The sequence below is a fragment of the Lemur catta genome, chromosome 19 (assembly GCF_020740605.2).
Source record: "Lemur catta isolate mLemCat1 chromosome 19, mLemCat1.pri, whole genome shotgun sequence".
Taxonomy (NCBI): Eukaryota; Metazoa; Chordata; class Mammalia; order Primates; family Lemuridae; genus Lemur; species Lemur catta.
Genome location: NC_059146.1, coordinates 26,191,088 through 26,212,922, shown reverse-complemented (window position 1 = coordinate 26,212,922; position 21,835 = coordinate 26,191,088). Strand labels below are relative to the sequence as shown.

General features: G+C 55.9%; 3 protein-coding genes across 3 annotated transcripts in view; 2 read left to right on the top strand and 1 right to left on the bottom strand.

Annotated features, from left to right (window-relative positions):
• The first annotated feature begins 181 nt into the window (after positions 1 to 181).
• PPM1N (protein phosphatase, Mg2+/Mn2+ dependent 1N (putative)) lies at positions 182 to 3,566 on the top strand. Its single transcript, XM_045531417.1, has 5 exons — positions 182 to 1,111; positions 1,685 to 1,802; positions 1,878 to 1,983; positions 2,073 to 2,133; positions 3,287 to 3,566. The coding sequence occupies exons 1-5, from the start codon at positions 182 to 184 to the stop codon at positions 3,353 to 3,355; spliced, it is 1,284 nt and encodes a 427-aa protein (XP_045387373.1). The 3' UTR covers positions 3,356 to 3,566.
• Positions 3,567 to 6,743: 3,177 nt separating this feature from the next.
• Positions 6,744 to 19,636, top strand: LOC123623950 (vasodilator stimulated phosphoprotein). Its single transcript, XM_045531413.1, is given in 14 exon segments — positions 6,744 to 7,137; positions 14,170 to 14,341; positions 14,430 to 14,595; positions 15,640 to 15,724; positions 16,147 to 16,193; positions 16,322 to 16,386; positions 16,388 to 16,564; positions 16,712 to 16,812; positions 17,292 to 17,343; positions 17,494 to 17,530; positions 17,753 to 17,798; positions 17,950 to 18,037; positions 18,598 to 18,655; positions 18,789 to 19,636. Coding segments are annotated over 14 exon segments (1,137 nt in total). The 5' UTR covers positions 6,744 to 7,132; the 3' UTR covers positions 18,827 to 19,636.
• Positions 19,637 to 20,659: 1,023 nt separating this feature from the next.
• Positions 20,660 to 21,835, bottom strand: part of OPA3 (outer mitochondrial membrane lipid metabolism regulator OPA3) — a 28,529-nt gene continuing 27,353 nt past the window's right edge. The window contains exon 2 of the mRNA XM_045531415.1: positions 20,660 to 21,764. Within this exon, the coding sequence (XP_045387371.1) occupies positions 21,364 to 21,764 (401 nt within the window). The 3' untranslated portion in view covers positions 20,660 to 21,363. The remainder of the gene's footprint in view (positions 21,765 to 21,835) is intronic.

Sequence of the window (21,835 nt, the reverse complement as noted above, 5' to 3'; positions counted from 1 at the left end):
TCCTCTGAAGATGCGGAAGAGTGGAGAACCAGAAGTGCAGTTCCCTCTAGTGACCCGACTTAAGTGCAGGTCAAGGGACAGGAAGGAGATTTAGATAGTTTAAAATCTCACAGCGGAGGGGATTAATGGAGGGGGGGGGCAGGTGTGGAGGGTGGAGCCTTCCTGATCCCAGGGCTGAAGGATGGCGGCCTTTGCTCGCCTGCTGGAGCGTCTCCTCTGGCCTGCTCGCAAGGCAAAGAAGGAGGTGGAGGAAGAGGAGGAGGAGGGGGAGGCGGGGTGCAGGGCCCCCGACGGGCCTCAGTCTCTCCTGGCCGCGCCGCGATGCGCCCAGCAGCCACACGGGGGTGCCGCGGTGTCGTGGGGGCTGCGCTTTGGGGCCAGTGCAGCGCAGGGCTGGCGCGCGCGCATGGAGGACGCCCACTGCGCTTGGCTCGCGTTACCTGGGCTGCCCCCTGGCTGGGCTTTCTTCGCTGTCCTCGATGGCCACGGAGGGGCGCGAGCTGCTCGCTTCGGCGCGCGCCACTTGCCACGCCACGTGCTCGAGGCGCTGGGCCCCGCGCCTGGCGAGCCCGACGGCGTGCGCTGGGCGCTGCGCCGAGCCTTCTTGAATGCAGACGAGCGCCTGCGCTCGCTCTGGCCCCGCGGCGAACCGGGCGGCTCCACGGCGGTGGCATTGCTCGTCTCGCCGAGCTTTCTATACTTGGCGCACTGCGGTGACTCTCGCGCGGTGCTGAGCCGTGCCGGCGCCGTGGCCTTCAGCACCGAGGACCACCGGCCTCTCCGGCCCCGGGAACGGGAGCGAATCCACGACGCGGGCGGCACCATTTGCCGCCGGCGCATCGAGGGCTCTCTGGCTGTGTCGCGAGCACTGGGCGACTTTGCCTACAAGGAGGCTCCAGGGAGGCCCCCCGAGCTGCAGCTCGTTTCCGCTGAGCCTGAGGTGGCCGCACTGGCACGGCAGGCTGAGGACGAGTTCGTGGTCCTGGCCTCTGACGGCGTGTGGGACGCTATGTCTGGTGCTGACCTGGCAGGGCTGGTGGCTTCCCGCCTCCGCTTGGGCCTGGCCCCAGAGCTTCTCTGCGCGCAGCTGTTGGACACGTGTCTGTGCAAGGTCCTGCGGGTGGGACGTGGCATTATTGAAGCTTGGTGCACTACGGGGCAAGAACCTCCCGGGCTTTGAAGGAGAAGCTAGAATATAGCTAGAGAAGGAGGGAGTGGGGCTCAACCAAGGGGCGTGGTCTGTTGGAATGGGCGGGGCCAAAATATGGGTAGGGCGGGGCCTGAGGGCTTCGAGGCACAATGGGAGAGTAGTAGCGCCACATAGGTGAGTGGGAGGGATTTAAGAGAAGGGGCGCGGTCTTTTGGAATGGGACCGTTGTAAGCCTTAGGGCCAGGGCATGAGGTATGATTAGTGCCGGAAATGGAAGAGCAGGTAGACAGCAGAGTAGGCGGAACTCAGAGAAGGAGCGTAGTTATCTTTTAGCATTAAGTAGGACAAGCCTAGGACAAGGCGGGGGCATGATCTAAGGGATTGGGCCAAGTGCGAGAGGACTGGCAGGTGGGTGGGATCTGAGAGAAAGGGGCATAACCAGATTGAGGAGGGGGGACTTGGAGACCGGGACTGCTGGGGAAGCTCTGCCTTCAACTATCTCCCACTGGGCTCCATTTTCTTCACCCTCTTCAGGGCAGCCTGGACAACATGACCTGCATCCTGGTCTGCTTCCCTGGGGCTCCCAGGCCTTGCGAGGAGGCGATCAGGAGGGAGCTGGCACTGGACACAGCCCTGGGCCGCAGAGTCGCTGGTGAGCAGGCACACGCGGAGCAGGAGGGGCAGTAGGCAAGGAAGGACTGTCCCATAACTCTTGCCTTTTTCTCAGAGCTCTGTGCCTCTGCTCAGGAGCCCCCCAGCCTAAACACAGTTTTTACGACTCTGGCCTCAGAGGACATCCCAGATTTACCTCCTGGGGGAGGGCTGTACTGCAAGTGAGTTAAGGTGGGCTGGAGTGGGGTGGAATGGGGGGTGGGGCGGTAGGAGAACGGCCCCCTTCTAAGGGCCTTCCTCTGTTCTCCAGGGCCAACGTCATCGCTGAAGCTTATTCTCAGCTCTGCCAGGCCTCAGAAGAGTGCTGGGAGGTAAGGACCAGCACTCGAATGTTTCTCGAATGTTCTCGAATGTTTCTCTTAGGAGCATTTAATCCAGCCCCCCTACCCCTCTTAGTGGTGGGGAAATTAAAGCCAGTAAGGACAAGGGACTTGCTTGATACATTAATACATTCTCACTCCTAGCCCTGAAGCATTGTGCTGGGCATGATGGCAGGATGCGGAAAAGAAGAAACTGTGCTTCCCTTCCAAGAAATGTAGCCCCTGTAATGCTCTGTAAAGCCCCCCGTCCCAAGCACATCCCCACACCCAGGCAGAAAAATTCAGAGAATGTTAATGACCAATTCCAAGGCCCAGATGCACAGCAGATACCATCAGGACATCTCTCAGTGTGGTCCAGGTCTTGGACGAGAGAGGCTGTAATTGGGCTCAGATAACAGAGGGGAATTTGGAGATGTCCAAAGAGGTGGAGGTGCACCAAGGAGCGGGGTGGGGGTCAGGGAGGAAATGTGAGGGAGGAAGCTGGGCCCAGAGCCCCATGGCGTTCGCATGGCAGAAATGGAAGCCTGCTGAATATCATGTGAGTGACGGGGGACCGTTGATAATTTCCCAGCAGCACAAGGAGGTACTTGTCAGGATTCTTTGAGTGGTGAGTGACAAAGACCCAACTCAACCTGGGAAAGCAAAATGGAATTTACTGGACCATGTCATTGAAGAGTTCAGGGCCTTAAGGCATGGCTGCATGCAGTTGTCAGAATTTGTCATCAGGAACCATCTCTTAGTTTTATTTCGTCTGAGTTGGCTTCATTCCCTTGCAGGGTCTCTCACGGGGTAGTAGAGAGTTGCATTTCCAGGCACACATCCCACCAGCCTTTCATGCCCCAGTGGAGGGAGAGAGCTAGCCAATTTCCCAGCAGTTGCCGCCTTCGAGCTAGGGCTGCTTCTCATTGGCCACGTGGGGTCACGTGCCTGACCAGTCCCTGTGTCTCTGATTGGCCACGCTGGGTTCCCACGCCCAACCCTAGCATTTGGGGTTGGGGTGCACTCCACCCAAACCCGGATGGATTGAGAGATGGGCTGTGGTGGTCCCTCAGAGGAAAATAGTGCTGCTTCCAGAGGCAGGGGAGTAGGTGCTGAGAGGCAAGGAGGGGTTCTTATTCATTTTCTCCCACATTTTGTGTTACAGAAAGGGCGAGATGGGGCAGGGAAGCTCACCTGCACCCATTCGGGCTCCGTCTTGGACTTGGAGGCCTGACAGCTGTCCTCCTTTGGGGACCCTCCGCTCAACTGACACCTCAACAGAACTTAGGAAGAAAATTGCCCCCTTCCCCAGCTACATGGACCAGAGGAAGGAAGACAAGCGCTGGAGGAACCCCAGAATGCCTGTTTCCCCTTTTCCTACTTCCTCACAGAAAAGTCTTATGAGAGGGGAAATTCCACCACCATGCAGACCAGAATAAGAAAACAAAAAAATCCCAACGAAATGTTTTTGAAATATTTAGAGTGAACAGATTCTGAGAGATCACCCAGTTCAATAATCTCTTCCTATTTTTCATTTGTTTTCAAGGGGACATCAGGGAGAGTCTTTATTAAATTTTAATTACATAAGTGATTCCAAATACACTGTCTTGTAAAAACAAACATTAGTTGCCTAGTCAGTTAGCAAATATGTATTGGGCACCTGCTGTGTGCCAGGCCACGGTCACAGCCATGAACCAGGCCAGGCCACCAAGATCCTTGCCCTGTGGGGGTGGCCTCCTAAGTTGGCAGAGACAGCAAACAAGGGAACCAAGAAATGAAGTCATCTCAGACACAGACAACTGTCACAAAGAAAATAAAACAGAGAACATGATGAGAAAATGACTAGGGGAGCTACTTTCAGGGTATTTTTAATGTCAAATTTTTAATTTTTAAATTTTACTTAATTCTTAATTCATTTAGTTTGTGAATGGGTAATGAATTCGCTTGGTTTGAAATGCAAAGGGTACAGGATGGTGTACAATGAAAAGTCTTTCTCCATCCTCTGCCCTTTGGCCACTCAGTTTTCCATCTTGGGGTGGCTGCTTTAAACAGGGGGATCAGGCCAGGTGTGCGGTGGCTCATGCCTGTAATCCTAGCACTCTGGGAGGCCGAGGCGGGAGGATCGCTGGAGGTCAGGAGTTCGAGACCAGCCTGAGCAAGAGTGAGACCCCGTCTCTACTAAAAATAGAAAGAAATCAGCTGGACAACTAAAAATATATAGAAAAAATTAGCCAGGCATGGTGGCACATGCCTGTAGTCCCAGCTACCCAAGAAGCTGAGGGAGGAGGAATGCTTGAGCCCAGGAGTTTGAGGTTGCTGTGAGCTAGGCTGATGCCACGGCACTCTAGCCTGGGCAACAGAGTGAGACTCTGTCTCAAAAAATCAAAATAAATAAATAAATAAATAAACAGGGGGATCAGAGAAGATCTCTGAGAAGGGGACAATTGAGCAGAGAACTTCCTGACAGCCATACAAATACCCCAGAGAAGAACATGTTAAGGCATAGTATGGAACAGCCAGTGCAAAGGCCTAGAAGCAGGATTGAATTTGGCATTTTTAAGATGAGCCTTGGGATCTCTGTGACCACCAAATTCCCTACAATCCCACTCCCCATCCCATTGGCAACCCCTGCAATGAATTTGGAATGGACTTTTCTAGACCTTTTACTCTGTGTGTGCACACATGTATATGGTACCTTAGGTGTTTCATTGATTTTTTTTCATACCTCATGTATCATTAAGCAACTTGGGTTTTTTTCTACCCCGTAATACATTGAAAACTCCTTCATGTCATTTACATGTCTCATTCTTTTTAGATGCTGCCCCACACTTCTGACAAGGGATGTGCAAGGGTTTCACTCTTTCCTCCTCTTGATGGACAGTTTTAAGTTATTTCCAATTTCTTGCTCTCACAACACTGCTGCCATAAAGATCCTTGTTCAGGCTCCTTGTGCACATGTTGGAGAGCTCTCTAACGCAGGGGTCTTGCTATCCGTCTTGTATGGCATTAGAGCCAAGAATGGTTTGCACATTTTTAAACAGTTATAAGAAAAAATGTGGGAACCAAACCCTATGTCTAATATGCCTAAAATATGTACCATTTTCACCTTTGTGGAAAAAGTGTGCTGATTCCTGCTGTAGTACAGATAGCACTCAGAAGCGCCACCCCTCCTATTTCACAGATGGGAAAGCTGAGAACCAGAGAGGAGAAAGGACTTGCCCAAGGTCACACAGAACTGGGGTTCTCATTCAGTTGGCTAAATGTTTGTTGAGCTGCATTCTGGGTCTGGCTGGGTTGGGTGAGCTCCCGAAATCAATTAAGTCTACTCTTGCCCTTGAAGAACTCACAGCCTGAAGAGACACACAGAGAAACAGTTATAACCTAGGTGGCTCTCAGGGTTCAAGTTCTCCCAGAGTCGGGTGGAGAGGGGAGAGGGTCACTCAAGTCTTCAGAGAAGAATTAATGTCAGAGTTTGGCCTAGAAGGATGAAGCATTCCCCAGGTGAAGGCCAGCAGGACAGCATCCAAGCAGAGGACCGGGCTGGGACAAAGGCTGGAAAGGTTGATTTTCTCACCTAGTCAGCTGGCTGGGCCCTGAGAATTGCTGGTTTTACACTCATACCTTCGCTTTTGGGGTTCTGGGAGCTCAGGTAAGAGGGCCATAGGCCAGATTTATTCCTTTCCTCCAGGCCTCAGTTTACCCATTTGTAAACGTGGAACTGAAGATTTCCCAGGGCTAGGGCACCTCACCCAGGCCAGGTGGCGCTCTGTGGAAGGGGCGCGACCGCGCGAGTGACGTCACCTGGGGCGGGGCCTGCTAGACCCGCTGCGGAAGCCTTGGAGGGCGTCTGGGCTCAGCCCCTAGCTGGCCTGTGGGGGAAGGGGCTCCCGGGAGCCGGCACCTGGGAGGGTCTCCCAACCTCTCCGCCCTTCGGATCGCTGGGACGATCCCGCCGTCCTCCGCCAGCGAAACTGAGTCATAGCGGGGCATGCGGAGGCAGGGGGTCAGGGGCTTCGTCCACACAGGATCCTGGCGTCCCATCTCCACCCCGGGCCAGCGCCGGACCCTCCTCCCCTGCCCTCCCCGCCTATCCCCACCCCCACCCCACCCCCGACCCTGCGGCTGTGAGTCAGCGGCCGACCGCGCCCCCTCGGCCCACTTCCTCCTCACCTTCCCGGGGCGGGCGGGGGGCAGCGAGAGGGGTGGGGCCCTCCCCACCCTCCCCCTCCTGCGCGGGGGAAGGGGCTCACCCCTTAGTAACCCCACATAAATTAAGAGAGAAGACAGACGTTGGGGATTCCAAAGGAGGAATTTAAGGGAGAAAATTTGAGACCACTTGCTTAACCAGAGGGTCCTTCTCGCCCCCCAAAATTGAGCAGAAGATTAAGAAATGGAGAAGTCACTGGGAAAGTAGGACGGGAGGGATCCCGCCATTGAGATTCCCCCAAGAATTCCCACAGTGGGAGAGAACTAGGGATCAAGGGAGGACCCCTTCCCCTCCACCAAACTTGCCCCCCCAGTTTGAGGGTGACGCCCAGGGTGCACCCCTATGCAGTAACGCTAGGGAAAGAGGGAAATTGCGGAAGTCGAGAGTTCCGAGTTGCCCTTTTAAGCGCCCTCCATCCCCCGCCTAGAGGTGTTCGCGGCCCCTTTAAGGCGCGGGGCATTGTGGGTGCGGGGAGTGGAATTTTGGAACGAAATGTAGCGAAGAGAAGTACAGTAGTAAGAGTAACATTGTAGCCGCCGCCGGCCGAGGGGGTGCGCCGGGTAGGGGACGCCGCACCCCCTTTCTGCCGCAGGGGTCCCCCCATCAAAGCATCAGCGGGAGGAGGCGCCTCAGGACCTGTCCCGGCCGGGTTCACGTTCCCCTCCAGGAAGCCGGACTCTATGGGGCGGGACCCTGGGGGAGACTGAGCAGAACCTGGAGCCAGCCCCGAACCCCTGAACCTCGAGCCAGGGGCGCCCCGGGAGCACCCACCCCGTGGGCGCGCCGCCCGCCCGCCGAGCAGCCATGAGGTGAGCCCCCGCACGGCTTCCTGACCCTTCCCCGCCCCGCGCGGGCTCCCCGCCCCGCCTTTGTCCCCCTCCCCCCAGCTCGCTCCCGGCTGGAATTTGGGGACAGGCAACTGGGACCCTCAGATTTGGGTTGAATCTCCTTGGACGGGCTCCAGATATTGATCACCTCCCCACGACTCCCAAGGCTCGGGGTGGTGCCTGTAGGGCTCTCCTGGGAGCTCTCAGATTTGGGGGGCGCTCTGAGGACTCCCGAATTTTAAAGACTTTTTCTGAGGACCTTCAAGTTGGCAGCTACTCCCCGCAGGGATGCCAGGATTTAGGTAGGGCTCAGACTCCCCCTAAACTTCAACTTGAGGTCCAGGAGGGATTGTGGGGGGCCAGTTTGGGGGAGCCTGGGACCTAGAAGGGAGACTGAGACGCAGACCCTGTTTGCAGGGTCCCCGTTTACGTGGCGCTGGAAAAAGTCTCCCCAAGTGGGACCGCCCTCCTTAACTTCGGGGGTACTTCTTAACCCCCTAAATTTTGGGGGGCACTTAGATCCTTCTGTGGAGGAGGTTGGTGTGAACCGACCCACGGACCCAGACTCAGCCTCCAGGGTCTGGTTGGGCTCCCCTCCCCCGTCGCTCCACACACACAATCTGCTTAAAACGGGCCATGCCTAGGAGCTAGCGAGCGCTCAGCGCCGAGGGCGGCGCCCAGGCCCTGGGCCAGAAGGGCGGCCTCTCTCCCCACCTGTGCGGCCCTGGGGAGGGAGGGGGCGCGGCAGCTGGGGGAAGGGGGGCCTTTGTCTTCCTGACTCACCTGTCGAGACAGCTGGTGTGGGGCGGGGTGGGCTAGGAGCACTGTGGGCCGGCTGCTTTCCTCACCATCCCCCGCAGCCATCCAGAGCCCTGGGGTTGGAGAAGGGGTGCTGGAAGGCTTCAAGGTCATAGCCCTCTTCCCCAGAGACCCAGGCTTCCCAGATAGTTCCAGCTGTCTTCCCAGGAATTTAATCCTGGGGGTGGAGGGACCCAAGGGACCCAGGGATTATGTCTCACCCGGCCTCCCCTGAACTCCTGGGCTCACCTGAGGGCGGGGCCGGTACAGGCTGGGGGACCCAACTAAGCCCCCTCCATTCTCCCCTCCCTTGGCCCCCATAATCTCTCCCTTGGGGCCAGAGCCTGACAATACTATCTCCTTTCCTCCACTCTCTCTGGGACTTCCTGCCCCAAAGCCCCCAGCCTGAGGGGGAGGCCCCTGGGGACGACTGGGGATTAACCCCTTGATGCCCACTTCCTCCCACTTCCTCCACGTTTCCCACACCCTTGCCCTCTGACATCTGGGTGGCATTCCTTTTTATGACCATTAGAGAACCCTCCTTCCGTATTTGTTCCTTCTGATGTGAAAGCAGTTGTTGGAAAATTGGGAGCAAGGGGGACACCCACAGACACCTCAAGACTTCCTTTCCCCATTATACCAACATCCCTTCAAGGTCTGCCCTGGAGAGGGGGCAGTTTGCGGGAGCGGGGCTCTTTTCCTTCACCCTCTTCCTCGGGGACTCTTCTCTCCCGCCGCCCCCAGCCCCGCCCCTCGCCCCCACCCCCTGCGTTTCCGGTCCCAGGCACCGTGGAAGGCGGATGGCGGATGTCCGAGTTAGTGCTGCCTCACTCGCTGTGAGACCGTAAAAGGGCAGGAGCAGTGTCTGGGCCGGCCTCCTGCCTTCCCCACCAGCACCAGCGCTGGAGGCCCTGGCCCTCCCACGGGGCCCCCCTCTTGCTGTGGCCTGGCCAAACCTTCCGCGCCCTGGGGGGTGGGCAGAAGTTGAGCAGATGCCTGTCCTCCCAGAGGCTTACTCCCACCTTCTGAGGGGCCTCGTGGGCCGGGGTCACACCCGACTTCCTGGGCTGTGTCCCTTCTCCAAGGACAGCTAGGATTCAAAACGCCCCACGCCCCTATTCCAAGCTGAGGAAACTGAGGCTCAAAGACAGAAAGGTCTGGGCAGTATCCCTCAGAAATTCTTAGGCAATGCTGGGGGATGGGGAGGAGGCTGGGATCGGCTAATTTCTGGCTGGTTTGGCTGGGGACAGCCCTGGGGGCAGTTGGAAGAGAGGATGTTAAGATGGAAAATTACAAGATATAGCTCTTTTTCTCCCAGTTTGACCAATATTTATTGAGTGTCTGCTGAGTCCGGGACTCAGAGTTGGGATTCTTGGAAGGTGGGGAAGCGGGGCAGAGGTCTGAGAACCTCAGGGCAGAAGGGACTCAGGAAGAATTTCAGTCCATTTCTTTCCTCTTCCAATAGTGGTTATTACTGTTCTTATTTTGTTTTTAAAAAACGGTAAGAGACCATTTGATCAAGCATCTACTTTGTGCCAGGCACTGTATTAGGTGCCTGATTCAATTTAATCCTCACAACCATCATAACAATGATACTATTGCAGTCTCTTGCCCCCTCCCCACTCTACAGAAGGGAAAACTGAGGTACAGAGAAGTTAAGCAAATTGCCTAACAAACTTTTTTTTGTTTGTTTTTGTTTTTTTGGTGAAACAAAATTTATTGAGGAAGGACAAGATAGGTTTACAGAGCAAGATCAAGATAGGTTCACCACAGAATGGCGAATGGGCCTCTTGTCGTAACGAAAACGCCAAAGTCAAGCATTTTGCAAGTGGCCAAGCTTGGATTTGAAGTTGGCCTGTGTCCAAACTATTATGCTATTAAAGAAAAATGAACATAAAACCTATATTTAAAAAAAAATTACAAATAACATGCTTTTCACTGTAAAAACACTTAAGGTAATTCATGTAAGCAAAAAGAAACCCAAATAGGAGCCTTTACCCTCCTGTTCACTTACGGGAAACTGAAGCCCACCAGGGAAGAGGGACTAGAGTGAGTCCGTAAGGGACCCGTAGACCCTAGATCTGGTTCCCTACCTAGGGCTGCTCAAAGATGATTTGTAGTTTGGGAAGGTTGTATGTGTGTGTCACAAGTTTTATGTTATAAGGAGGCTACGGGGTAAGTCTTAGGGGTGAGGGAGTGAAGGGAAGGAAGGGCAAGTCCAGTCTGGAAGGTTTATGTAAACTGTTGTCACTGTGCTTGATTACCTCCAGTGATGGGAAGCTCTCTCCCTCCTGCTTTGACTGTCAGCTCCCACATGTGGAGTGTGTGCCAAGTTATACATCCTGAGGTTAGGGATTTTTCATTTGTTATCTCTTTTAATCCTGACAACAAACCAGTGACTGATGGTTTCCGGGGCTGGAAACTGAGGCTTAGAGAGGTGAAGCCACACAGCAAGGAAATGACTTGAACCCTCTTTCATCCATCGTGTGCCAGAATTTTCTAAAGCGAGGGGACTTGCGCAGAGGGGTGGGTCATAAGCTGGCTGGGATTAAGGCTCTTTCATGTCAAATGCAGGGTCCCCCAGGGGACCACTGGACTCAGGTGAACCCACTTTCAATTTCACCCCCCCACACTCCCTGGCTGTGGGATTTCCAATTCCAGCTTTTGCCTAGTTTATAGTTTTTTGAACTTAAGTAACGAATTCAGCTTTTACAAGTAATTCCAGCCCATTATACAAAGGAAAAGTTGACATGTAAGGGAGAGCTAAGGGGAAAAAACAAAAAGGAAAAGAAATAATGAAGCAGTTCAAAAAGGTAAACAAGCCTGAGTACAGTGGCTCACACCTGTAGTCCGAGCACTTCAGGAGGCTGAGGCAGGAGGATTGCTTGAGGCCAAGAATTCAAGACTAGCCTGGGCAACATAGTGAGATCCTGTCTCTACCAAAAATTTAAGAATTAGCCAGGCATGGTGCTACACACCTGTAGTCCCAGGTACTCAGGAGGCTGAGGCAGGAGGATTGCTTGAGCCCAGGAGTTCGAGGCTACAGTGAGCTATGATGATGCCACGGCACTCTAGCCTGGGCAGCAGAGCGGGACTCTGTCTCAAAAAAAAAAAAAAAAAAAAAGATAAACAGTGCAAATGTCTGTTTCCTCCCTCCCCAGTCCCCAAGTTCCCAACTAATTGTGGAGGCAGCCACAATTAGTCTCTTGAGAAGCAGCCTGTGTGCACGTATCACCACTCTGTGCAGATGTATTTATATCCTCCCCACCTTTTTAAAAAAAAAACCTCTGACCCACGCTACTTTGTACCTTGCCTTTAAAAAACTTCAGCTTAGCCCTTTCTTCATCATTAAATGAGGTTAAGAACATGGGTGGTCTCAGGTTCAAATATGAGACCCTCCATTTACTTGCTGTGTGACCTGGAGCAGGTGTCTTCACCTCTCTGTGCCTGCAGTTTCTCATCCGTCTCAAGGATAAGCTTCAGAGTCTATTGGAGCCCAGCACCTAGAACAGTGTCTGGGACCCAGGCTGACTAAGAAATGTCAGCTGCCGTTGGTAAGAGTTTGTCTTCTTTACAGATGTTTGATAACTACTGAGTACCTGCTATGTGCTGGACACCATTCTAGGTTCTGGGGACACCGCAGTGAACAAGACAGACACAAGTCCCTGCCCTCGTGGACCTGATGTTTTGGTAGTGGAGACAGATAATAAATCAATATTGTGTCGGGCAGGGATCACTGCTGTGAAGTGGGCAGCAGGGGATGCGAGGGACAGGAGCTTTTCCAGATCGGGTAGTCAGGGAGGGCTTCTCAGAAGAAGCAACATGTAAGCAGAGACCGGAAGGAGGTGAGCATCTGGGCTCCAGGAAGAGCAAGTGCACAGGCCTGAGTCGGTTGAAAGAGCAGCTGGGGGGCCTGGGGACTGTAACATGGGGGCGGGGGAAGAAATGAGACCAGAGATCACACGTAGCAGGCAGGCCATGGAGAGAACTTGGTTTTGATTCTGCAAGAGCTGGGAGTTTCTGAAAAAGGAGGGACATTCTCTGCCTTGTGTTTTAACAGGATCCTTCTTCTATAATGGGGACATTGGATCCTGGGAAGGCAGGACTGGCCCAGGGTCACCCCAGAGGGCACCCAGCTCTCCAGCCAGGCCAGAGCCTCAGCAGGGCAGGGCCGCCTGGGAGAGCAAAGTGCAGCCAGGGTGGGGCAGCGGCAGCCCTGGGCACCTGGCCAGAGTCTGCCCTGGGTGTGGGTGGCAGGTGTGGGTGAGGCCTTAGCCCTGCTCTGCCAGGGCCAGTGAGAGCCAGAAACAGCCCCCGAGGCTGCGCTTGTCTGGAAAGGGCACCTGGAAGTTTGGGTAGGGCCCGCGCAGCCCCTGGTGGTTAAGACTGTGGACGTGGGAGCCAGGTGGCCTGGATTCAGATCCTCACCCTGCCCCTCAGTAGCTGTGTGAGTGTGGGCAAGTCACTCAACCTCTCTGGGCCTCTGTTTATAGTTCTCATCTGTAAAATGAGAACGAAATAGTGTCCGTCTTGAAGGGCTGCAGGGAAAATCAAATGAGTGACTCTGGGGGAGGGACTTGGGGTGCCTGGTAAGAGAAAGATGCCACAATGATGTAAACTTGGGGTGCTAGGCTCACCCCGCTTTATGGACCTAGAACTGGGTCTGAGGGGCTTCCCCTGCCCTGACTTCGACAGCGTCAGCATCATGCCCAACCCCCCAGTCCTGGTAGGGGCAGCCTTTGCGGGGGTTATAATTTCTCTCCCCTGAAACCTCTGACCACCAACTTCCTCTTTTCAGGAAAGAGCCCGGTGGGGGTGGGGCAGGGCAGAGACCATTGCTTCCCCTCCTGTGTGTGACCTTGGGCAAGTCACTTCCCCTCTGAGTTCCTGTCTGAGGCTGAGTTTCCTCATTGGGGGAGGGGAGATTGAACCTCCCAGAAGGGTCCCAAGGGACGTAGCTGTCCAAGGGCCCCTTTGGTGCCTGTTAAGGGTGCTGGTGAGATGGATACAGGCACTGAGTGCTCAGTATGTGCCAGGTGCTGTACCAAGTGCTTGCAGTGCCCAGACTCATTTACTCCTGCCCACTGCCTTGGGAGGGGGGACTGTCATTTTCCCAGTTCGCTGGCGAGCAAGATGAGTTCTTAAGTGGGCAGTTGACTTCCCTGAGTCACATGGAGTAGGCGGCTCAGTAGGGATTTGAACCCAGGGCCGTGGATGTCAGATCCTGAACTCTGAACCAGTTTGCGGATGCCTGCCCGCCAAGGCTGAGCTGAGTCACACAGTGTTCCTCCAGGAAGTCCTCCCTGACTCGCCAGGTTGGGGCAGGTGCTCCTTGGTCCTAGTCCCGGGTTGTCACTGTCTGGGAAGGAGTCTGTCTCCTGCGCTGGACTGTGAACCCCGGGAGGGTGGTGTTAGGGCTGTCTGGGTCACTGCTGTGTCCTCATCCCCAGCCCCACCCAGCATGGGCGTGACACAGAGCCGTGAGTGTCTGCTAAGTATCTGCCGAATGGCTGTTAGTGCCCTGGGGAGCTGGGTGGATGGGTGGGCGGCAGGGGCTCCTTCTGGGGGAAGAGCCCGGGGTCCAGGATCAGTTCCCAACTTGCTGCAGGCCTCACACCCTTCCCCTCCCTGAGCCTCAGCTTCCTCCTCCCACCTGAGCGGAGCCGTGTTGGGGTGGATATCCAGGCACTCTGGTAGAGATAGGGAAACTGAGGCCAGGCAGGAGCTGTTCTGTAGTAGAGCTCTGGGCTCCTGCCACCTCCCGCCTCACTCCGTGCTTACCTGCATGTCCCTCCCCAGTGCTGGCCTAGGTCCCCTTCCATCTCCCCTTCTCCCTCTGCCTGTCTCTCCCTCGATCTCTTGTTCTACGTCTGTCTCTTCCTCTGAGGCCCCTGCCCGGCCGTCTCTTCTCCCTCACTACCACATCTGTCTGGGTGTCTGTCTCAGTCTGTCTCTCTCCCGTTTGCCCATCTGACTCTCCCTTTCTCCCCATCTGTCTGTCTCACGTCCCCTGCTTGTGTGCCAGCCTCTCTCTCCTGATCGCTGTTTCTTTCCTAATCTATCAGGGTCTCCCTCCCTCTCCCTGTCCGATTGTCTCCCTCTGCCTCTCTGTGTGTGTCTCTCTCGATCCCACAGTCTTTGTCCCTTCCAGTGTCTCAGGGAGACCCAGATGAGAAGGTGACCGGCCCCTCTCCCTTTGTGTCACCCTTCCCGCAGTGAGACAGCCGTCTGTTCTAGCCGGGCCACTGTGATGCTTTACGATGATGGCAACAAGCGATGGCTGCCCGCCGGCACCGGTCCCCAGGCCTTCAGCCGCGTCCAGATCTACCACAACCCCACGGCCAACTCCTTCCGGGTCGTGGGCCGGAAGATGCAGCCCGACCAGCAGGTGCCACCTCCCTCCGTCCCCCCCTCTCTGTGGGCTGAGCCCCCACCCCTGCACCTGCCCCCTCTCACCCCCACTCCCCTCCTGCCAGGTGGTCATCAACTGTGCCATCGTCCGGGGGGTCAAGTATAATCAAGCCACCCCCACCTTCCATCAGTGGCGCGACGCCCGCCAGGTCTGGGGCCTCAACTTCGGCAGCAAGGAGGATGCGGCACAGTTTGCCGCCGGCATGGCCAGTGCCATAGAGGCCTTGGAAGGTTAGAAACAGCCGGTGGGCGTGGGGCAGGCAGAGGGCCCCACTGCATGCTGCTGCTCAGGCTGCCCCTTCACCACTCTGGGTCTCAGTCTAGTCATCTGTAAAATGGAGCTAATTCATTGCTATGGCGGGAAACTATCATGAGGATTCTGGGGGGCTCCTGTGTGCTCCGTGAGCACCTATGTATGCAACGTACGATTCCCTAAGGGTACGGTACACTCCGTGAATTTTACACAGGCACACTCCTGTGGGCCCACCTCCTAGATCAAGACATACTTTGCAGTCCCCAGAAGGCTCTGTGTGTCCTTTCCCCGGGTACCCATTGACAAAGTCTACAGTTGCTATTTCTTAAACCTTAACATGTAGACGAATCATCCCGGGGTGTGCTTAGGGTGAAGCCTCTGGCGCAGGCGGGCTGGGTTGGGGTGAGACCGAGTTTCTAGCAAGGGCCCTGGCGATGCCGGGGCTGCGGGTCCACAGACAGGACTGTGAGCAGCAAGGCTTAGGTGACCGCTGTGCACCTGGGGTCTGGAGTCACTGCTGTAGAACTGAACATCAGATGGCGGAGGCGTTTGCCTCCGGGGCAGACTTCAGCGCTAGTGGGGAAGGGGCTTGCTCGTCTAGGGGCACACAGGAAAGTACAGTGGGCAGTTCAGGTACCAGGGGCCCAGACGCCAGGGGTTAGGTGGGCAAGGGTCTCGGGTAGGGGTCCAAGCAGCTGTAAAAGTCTGGATGAGTGTTAACTCTTAACAGCGGTTAAGAGTCTGGATGGTGCAATCAGCCTGAATTTAAGTCATGTTCCTGAAAATTCCATCCTGCAGAACTTCGGGGCCAGTGACTGCCCCGTGGGCCTTAGCTTTCCCACCTGCCACTGGGGCATCATAACAGCACCCACCTCCTGGCAGCTCGGGCAAGGGAAGCTGGTGCTGCCCCCACCTGGGCCCAGGGTGTCAGGGTCTCAGGAAGAAGGAAGTGAGCGCCTCTGGGCCGGGTTCCCCGGAGGCTGGGGGAGCTGACTCATCCCCTTTCTGCTCTCACCTTCCAGGAGGGGGGCCTCCTCCGCCCCCAGCACCTCCCACCTGGTCTGTCCAGAACGGCCCCTCCCCGGAGGAGGTGGAGCAGCAGAGAAGGTGGGGCCGGGCCCTGGGCGGGGAACTTTAACCACCAAGAGTTCTAGATGTTCCAGAATCCCTGACTCCTCTAGTTCAGAATCGCTCCAACTTTCAGCTTCCAGAATGATCAGCTCCCAAGAGATTAGAAGTTGACAGCTTTCAGAAACCCCCACCTCCTGGAGTTCAAGAAACTCCTGACACTCAGAGCTGTAGAACCTAATGGCCCCCAATCCTGGTCTCCCAGATTCCTCGTCCTTGGTCCCCATCTCACCCCGCCTTTACTCGGGCCCCTGGGGAAGGAAGGCTTGGGCAGGGGTTAGGAGCTGGCCTCATGGGAGACCTCTGAGAGAGAGGCCAGGAGGTTCCAGAGCCCTTCACTGGCCACCCTTGGGGCCCTGATTGATGGCAGCTCTATCACCTCCCCTCCCCCTGCCCCACAGGCAGCAGTCTGGCCAGCCGGAGCTGGAGCGCAGGGTCTCCAATGCAGGTGATTGCGGGAGGGGCCTTGGGACTTCCTGGAGGAAGGGGTGGGTCTCCCTGGGGTTAGGGGTGGCCATCTGGAACATGAAGAAAGAGGCTACTCTCTCAGCAACCCCTGTTTTCTGTTTGTTCCAGGAGGCCCACCTGCTCCCCCAGCTGGGGGCCCACCCCCACCGCCAGGACCTCCTCCTCCTCCGGGTCCCCCCCCCACCTCCGGGTCTGCCCCCCTCTGGGGTCTCAGCTGCAGGGCATGGAGCAGGGGGAGGCCCACCCCCTGCACCCCCTCTCCCGGCAGCACAGGGCTCCAGTGGTGGTGGGACTGGGGCCCCAGGCCTGGCTGCAGCCATTGCTGGAGCCAAACTCAGGAAAGTCAGCAAGGTGAGGGGGGTCAGGAGTGGCAGGGTGTGGGGTGACTGGGGCCCTGATGCAATAATGGGATGAGGCCGGGGTTCCCTGGAGATGTCAGAAGGACTGGGAGGCCGGGAGACCTGCCCCTAAAGCCCCTCCCCTTTTTAATTTCTGCAGCAGGAGGAGGCCTCAGGGGGGCCCTTGGCCCCCAAAGCTGAGAGCGGCCGAAGCGCAGGTGGGGGGCTCATGGAAGAGATGAACGCCATGCTGGCCCGCAGGTGAGCCGGAGCCTGCACCCCCGAATCACCTGCAGAGTCCAGTTCAGGAGGGCCAGATTGGGGGAGGGCTCTAATTCCTGTTTTGGTCGTTTCTTTTGGTGAAAGTTCCCCCTTTCATAGCCAGATTAGGGCTATAATGCTGGGGATTGTCACCTCCTGAGATGGCTGAGGTTTGCAACCACCTAGGTAGCCTGTAGAATGCTTTAAAACCCAGAATTCTGGAAACACAGATTCCTAGAATCTTGGCATTCGAATCCGGAGCCCCTCCACCCTTAGAATTTATGATCCCAAATGTAAGAACCATAGAACCTGCCAGCCTAATTCTAGAACAGGAATCTCTTGAGCTTCTAAAACAGTTTCCTCAGCTTCCCGAGTTCTAACTCAACACCCTAGAATCCACATTTCTAGAACTCTGGGAAGGGGGATCACTGGGTGGCTGGGGGAGGACTGGAGCCTGTTTTTGCCTTTCCCTCCTGCAGAAGGAAAGCCACGCAGGTTGGGGAGAAACCCCCCAAGGATGACTCTGCCAATGTAAGTCAGGGGCTCTTCTTGGCCAGCACACCATGAGGGTAGGGATATTGGGGGGCGGGGGAGATAGGGCAGGGCTGCCTTTGAACCTGGAAGAGGAAATTGGCAGAGGTGTGGCAGGGGCTGGTTCATGGCAGTTTTATTTCCCACCAGCAGGAGGAACCAGAGGCCAGAGTCCCAGCCCAGAGTGGTGAGTGAGCGCCCAGTCAAGAAACTACACAGAAACTACAAATCCCAGGATGCCCTGTTCTCACACATACAGCGCCCTCATGGGAGAGTCTGTGCAAATAGTGCTGGGGATTGTATTCTCCTGAGATGGGTCTTTGACCTTGGGCCGATGAGGCTGGGGGAGAAAGATTGAATGGGGGCAGTCTTTTGCCCTGCTCTTTCTGATTTGTTACCTGTCCCCCAGAATCTGTGCGGAGACCCTGGGAGAAGAACAGCACAACCTTGCCAAGGTGGGCCATCGATACTGGGGCCCCACCCCCCAAAATAGTTGGACTTGCCCAATTTACAGGGAGGAGTGCTGTGACCCCTGAAATGGGTGGCAGGGGAGGGAGGTCCTCTCTCTAACCTCATTTCTGTCCCAAACCACACCAACTCTCTTAGGATGAAGTCATCTTCGGCGCTCACTTCTGAGGCCCACCCCTGTACGCCTAGCTCCAGTGATGAGTCAGACCTTGAGAGGGTGAAACAGGTAGCCTGGGGAGGAGGGTGGAGGTGAGGTTGGGAGCTAGAAAGGGGCCACAGGAGAGAGGAGACTGGGATCCAGACCCTGCCACTGGCGTGCAGAGTGATTCTAGAAAAGGTCTCAGAAACCTCCATTTTCCAGTCTAAGAAATGGAGAGATTGGGTCAGGTTAGGGATGACTCCGATGACACCACACCCTCTTTCCCAGTGCTTGGGACAGACCTTACTAATCTACCATCACACGCATTCCCCATGAGTACCTCGAATCCATTCAGCACACTGACCCCAGCCATCCATCACCAACGGGACTTGGCAGGAGACCAGAATGGATCTGCCAGCCCTGGTACTGGATGTTCTCCAGTACTTTTCTTATGGCTCCAGGGATCCAGAATTCTCCCCTGGAATCCTCCAGTCACTCTGTGACCTTGGCAGCGATGTTCTGGTGTGGGGTGGTAGGGGTGGGTCTCAAACCTGCTTCCTTGGGCCTTTCAGTCAATATAGGAAGGGGGGATTTGTTTCTACAAGTCCAGGTACCCCTCTTGATTGCTTATACCCCATTATTTTCAGGAGCTTCTGGAAGAGGTGAGGAAGGAATTGCAGAAAGTGAAAGAGGAAATAATTGAAGGTGAGGTGGTTTGGTTTGGTTTGGTTCTTAAACATTTATTTTGGAGGCATCATGTCCCTGGGAAAAAGCCCTATTTTGGAAGGGAAGGGGGAAGAGACTCTGGCCCTGACCTCTGCCCCTTGTTTCCTTCCAGCCTTTGTCCAGGAGCTGAGGAAGCGGGGTTCTCCCTGACCACAGGGACCCAGAAGACCCATTTCTCCCTTCTGCACACCCCGCCTATCACCTTGCTTTCCCTGCCTCGACTTGACTTGGAATTGGCTGAAGACTACACAGGAATGCATCTCCCCCATTCCCCATCCCACTTGGCAAATTCCAAGGGGGTGTGGCTTCCCTGGCACCCTGCCTACACCCATACTGGCTGCTGATTGGCTGGGGAGGCCCCCACCCTTTCTTCTCTTTGGTCCTTCCCCTCTGCCATCCCCTTGGGGCTGGTTCCTCTGCTGGGGATGTACCAGTTAACCCCGCAGTGAGGGGGAAGGAAGGAGGGAATTTCACATTCCCTTGTTCTAGATTCACTTTAAAGCTTAATGCCTTCGAATTTTTGTTTTTTAAAGAAAATATATATATATATTTGGGTTTCGGGGGGAAAGGGAAATTTTTTTTTCTCTTTGGTTTTGATAAAATGGGGTGTGGGAGTTTTTAAATGCTATAGCCCCAGGCTTGCCCCATTTGGGGCAGCTATTTAAGGGGGGGATGTCCCACCAGGCTGGGCGAACCTCCTCCCACCCCAGGGACTTACCTCCCCCCTGGCTCCTTCCCCTTTTCTATGAGGAATTAAGATGCTGTAACTTTTTGGAACCTCAGTTTTTTGGTTTTTTTATTTGGGTAGGTTTGGGGGTCCAGGCCATTTTTACCCCATGGAGAAAAAAATGATGAGGGAGAGAGGAAAGGGGGAGGATACTTCTCCTCTCTCACCTTCACCTTGAGCTTCTTGAAAATGGGCCCCTGCAGAATAAATCTGCTGGTTTTTATAAACGCTAAGATCTCTAGAGTGATTTGAAGGGCTGTTCTGCTGAGGAGGGAGGAGCTCCCCACCCTTGGTGCCCCTTCCAGAAAGAACGCTGAGAACCGCTGCCTCCCATGATCCTGATTCCTGCTGTCTTCCTCCTTCCCACCCACACTCCACCCGCTCCAGTTCCCTCAGGCCCCTGCAGCCAGGTGATCTCTGCCCCTTCTCCACCTCCCTCCCCATGCCCCTCACCAGGCTGTCCCCCTTCCTACCCTGCCCTTCACCACCCCTGGAGGAGGCCAGAGCCTCCCCTCTCTGACTGTGTGGCCTGGGGCAAGTCCATTTGCTTACCCTGGGCCTCAGTTTCTCCATTTGGAAAAGGGCTCAGGGGATGACTCCTGCCGCTCCACCCTAACTCCCCCAGCTTCTTTCCTAATTTTGAAGACACTTTACTCATTTTGGAGATGCATATCAGGGTTCGCAGAAACATTCCTAAGATGACTTCTTTACCCCAGAGGTCGTTTAATTATAAAACAGTTACAGTCTAAAATACTGGCACTCAGAAGTCACAGAACTCATACACAGACCCTTCAGTGGCTGGGTGGGTGGGGCGGGTAATGCGGCCTGGTGGGATATTCCATTAGGACGGGGACCTCAGGGCTGAGGGACAGGTAGTCCCACTGGAGGAGGCCTTTGCATGAAGAAGGGTGGAGGGGGCCAGAGGCCCATCCAAAGGCAGGAACGGAGACCCTGAGTACTCTGAGGAACAGATTTGGATGGAAGGTGGGGGATGTGATAGTGACTCATGTAGCAGGGGGGCAGGGTGGGTCTCTATGAGAGGCTACTGAAGAGGACGGTGGGAAAGTACAGTAGTAGGTCTAGGACAGGGACTGAGACCGAAAGCCAGAATGAATTAGCCCTAGTCAGGACCAATCTTTCCTCCCCAAAAGGCTACGTCCTGCTGGAACTAGGGATGGCAGGTCTGGGAGGCATTGCCCAGGGAGACCCAGCACAGCCAGACCAGGGGACTGTGCCACAGACCAAAGGAAGGGCGGGGGTCGGGGTTCTGTTGGAAGAGAGGACCCCAGTTAAAGGCACTAAGGATGGATTAAAGGCCAGAGCCACAGGGTGACTCAATGAAGCTAATTCAGTCCAAGACCCACCCTGCCTCCTCTTCCTCCAGAGTGAGGTAGCTGGAGGGAGGCAGGGCTCGGAAGTTCATTGGAACTTTCTGCCTTTTCTTTACAATGGTCTGTACCAATGAGGAAGAGGTAGGGGGTGTTCGGTGCGGCGGGGGGAGAGTCCCAGGTGAAAGGTCCATTTCCTCAGGTAGGTGGGGGTGTGAGCGACGGAATGAGAGGTTGGCTAAATCTGTGCGCAGGATACAATTTCATTTTGCCAGGAGGAGTTCTGCTGGCCCACCTGGTGGTGGGTAGGTGGGGTCCCATAAAAGACGCTGTCTTTCTTAAGTGCTAAGCCAATGCGCTCGTGGGGACGAGGGGGAGGGAGGGGTCCCCATTGGAACATTCCAACAGTGGGAGGGGGAGTCCTAGTGGAAAGTACCACTGGGCAGGTTAGTGGGGAGGCGACCCAACCGGTGTCCGGTTGGATCAGCTCCAGCCCACGATCCCTTCTGTACCCAAAAGGACCTGGTGGTGTCAGCTGGGCCGGTTCAGGAAGGGACAGTGCGGGGAGCGGGCCATGTCAGAGACTTCGCAGCCCAGACAGCAGTCACGTCCAAGACCAGCCCTGCGGCCTCCTATTCCTCTGACCCCGGCGCAGCCGTGGGCGCGGGAGGCGGGCCCCGGATGCAGAGCTGGGCGCGCACCTCCTGCAATTGCGCGCGCAGCTCGTCCAGGGTGCTCTGCGAGGGCGTCGCCTGCACCTGCGCCTGCAGAGCCTCGAGCGCCAGCGCCAGGTGGCCTACCTCGTCCTGCAGGGCGCCCCAGGAAGCGTGCTGCGCCTTTTCCTTGCGGTGATGCTGCGACTGCTGGCGCCAGTACTCCAGCAGCAGGCAGCTGCCGGCTGTGACAAAGATGATGGCTTCGCCCAGCAGCTGCGCGCCCAGCTCGGCAGCCGCCTCCTCGTTCAGTGGCTTGACGGCGTCGGCGCTGAAGCCCATGATGCGCATCTTGGTCCTTATCTCCACCCAGTGGTACACTGCGGGGAAAGACGGGCGTCAGGGATCTTTTGCCGGGGAGGCGCCTGCAAGCCACATCCCTCCGCGCCTC

What these genes read in the sequence shown, in the direction of transcription:
- PPM1N (XM_045531417.1), top strand. Translation starts at nt 182, where the DNA reads ATGGCGGCCTTTGCTCGCCTGCTGGAGCGTCTCCTCTGGCCTGCTCGC. An exon ending in TGGACACGTGTCTGTGCAAG is followed by an intron (nt 1,112 to 1,684) that starts GTCCTGCGGGTG and finishes CACCCTCTTCAG; the next exon opens with GGCAGCCTGGACAACATGAC. An exon ending in GGGGGAGGGCTGTACTGCAA is followed by an intron (nt 1,984 to 2,072) that starts GTGAGTTAAGGT and finishes TCTGTTCTCCAG; the next exon opens with GGCCAACGTCATCGCTGAAG.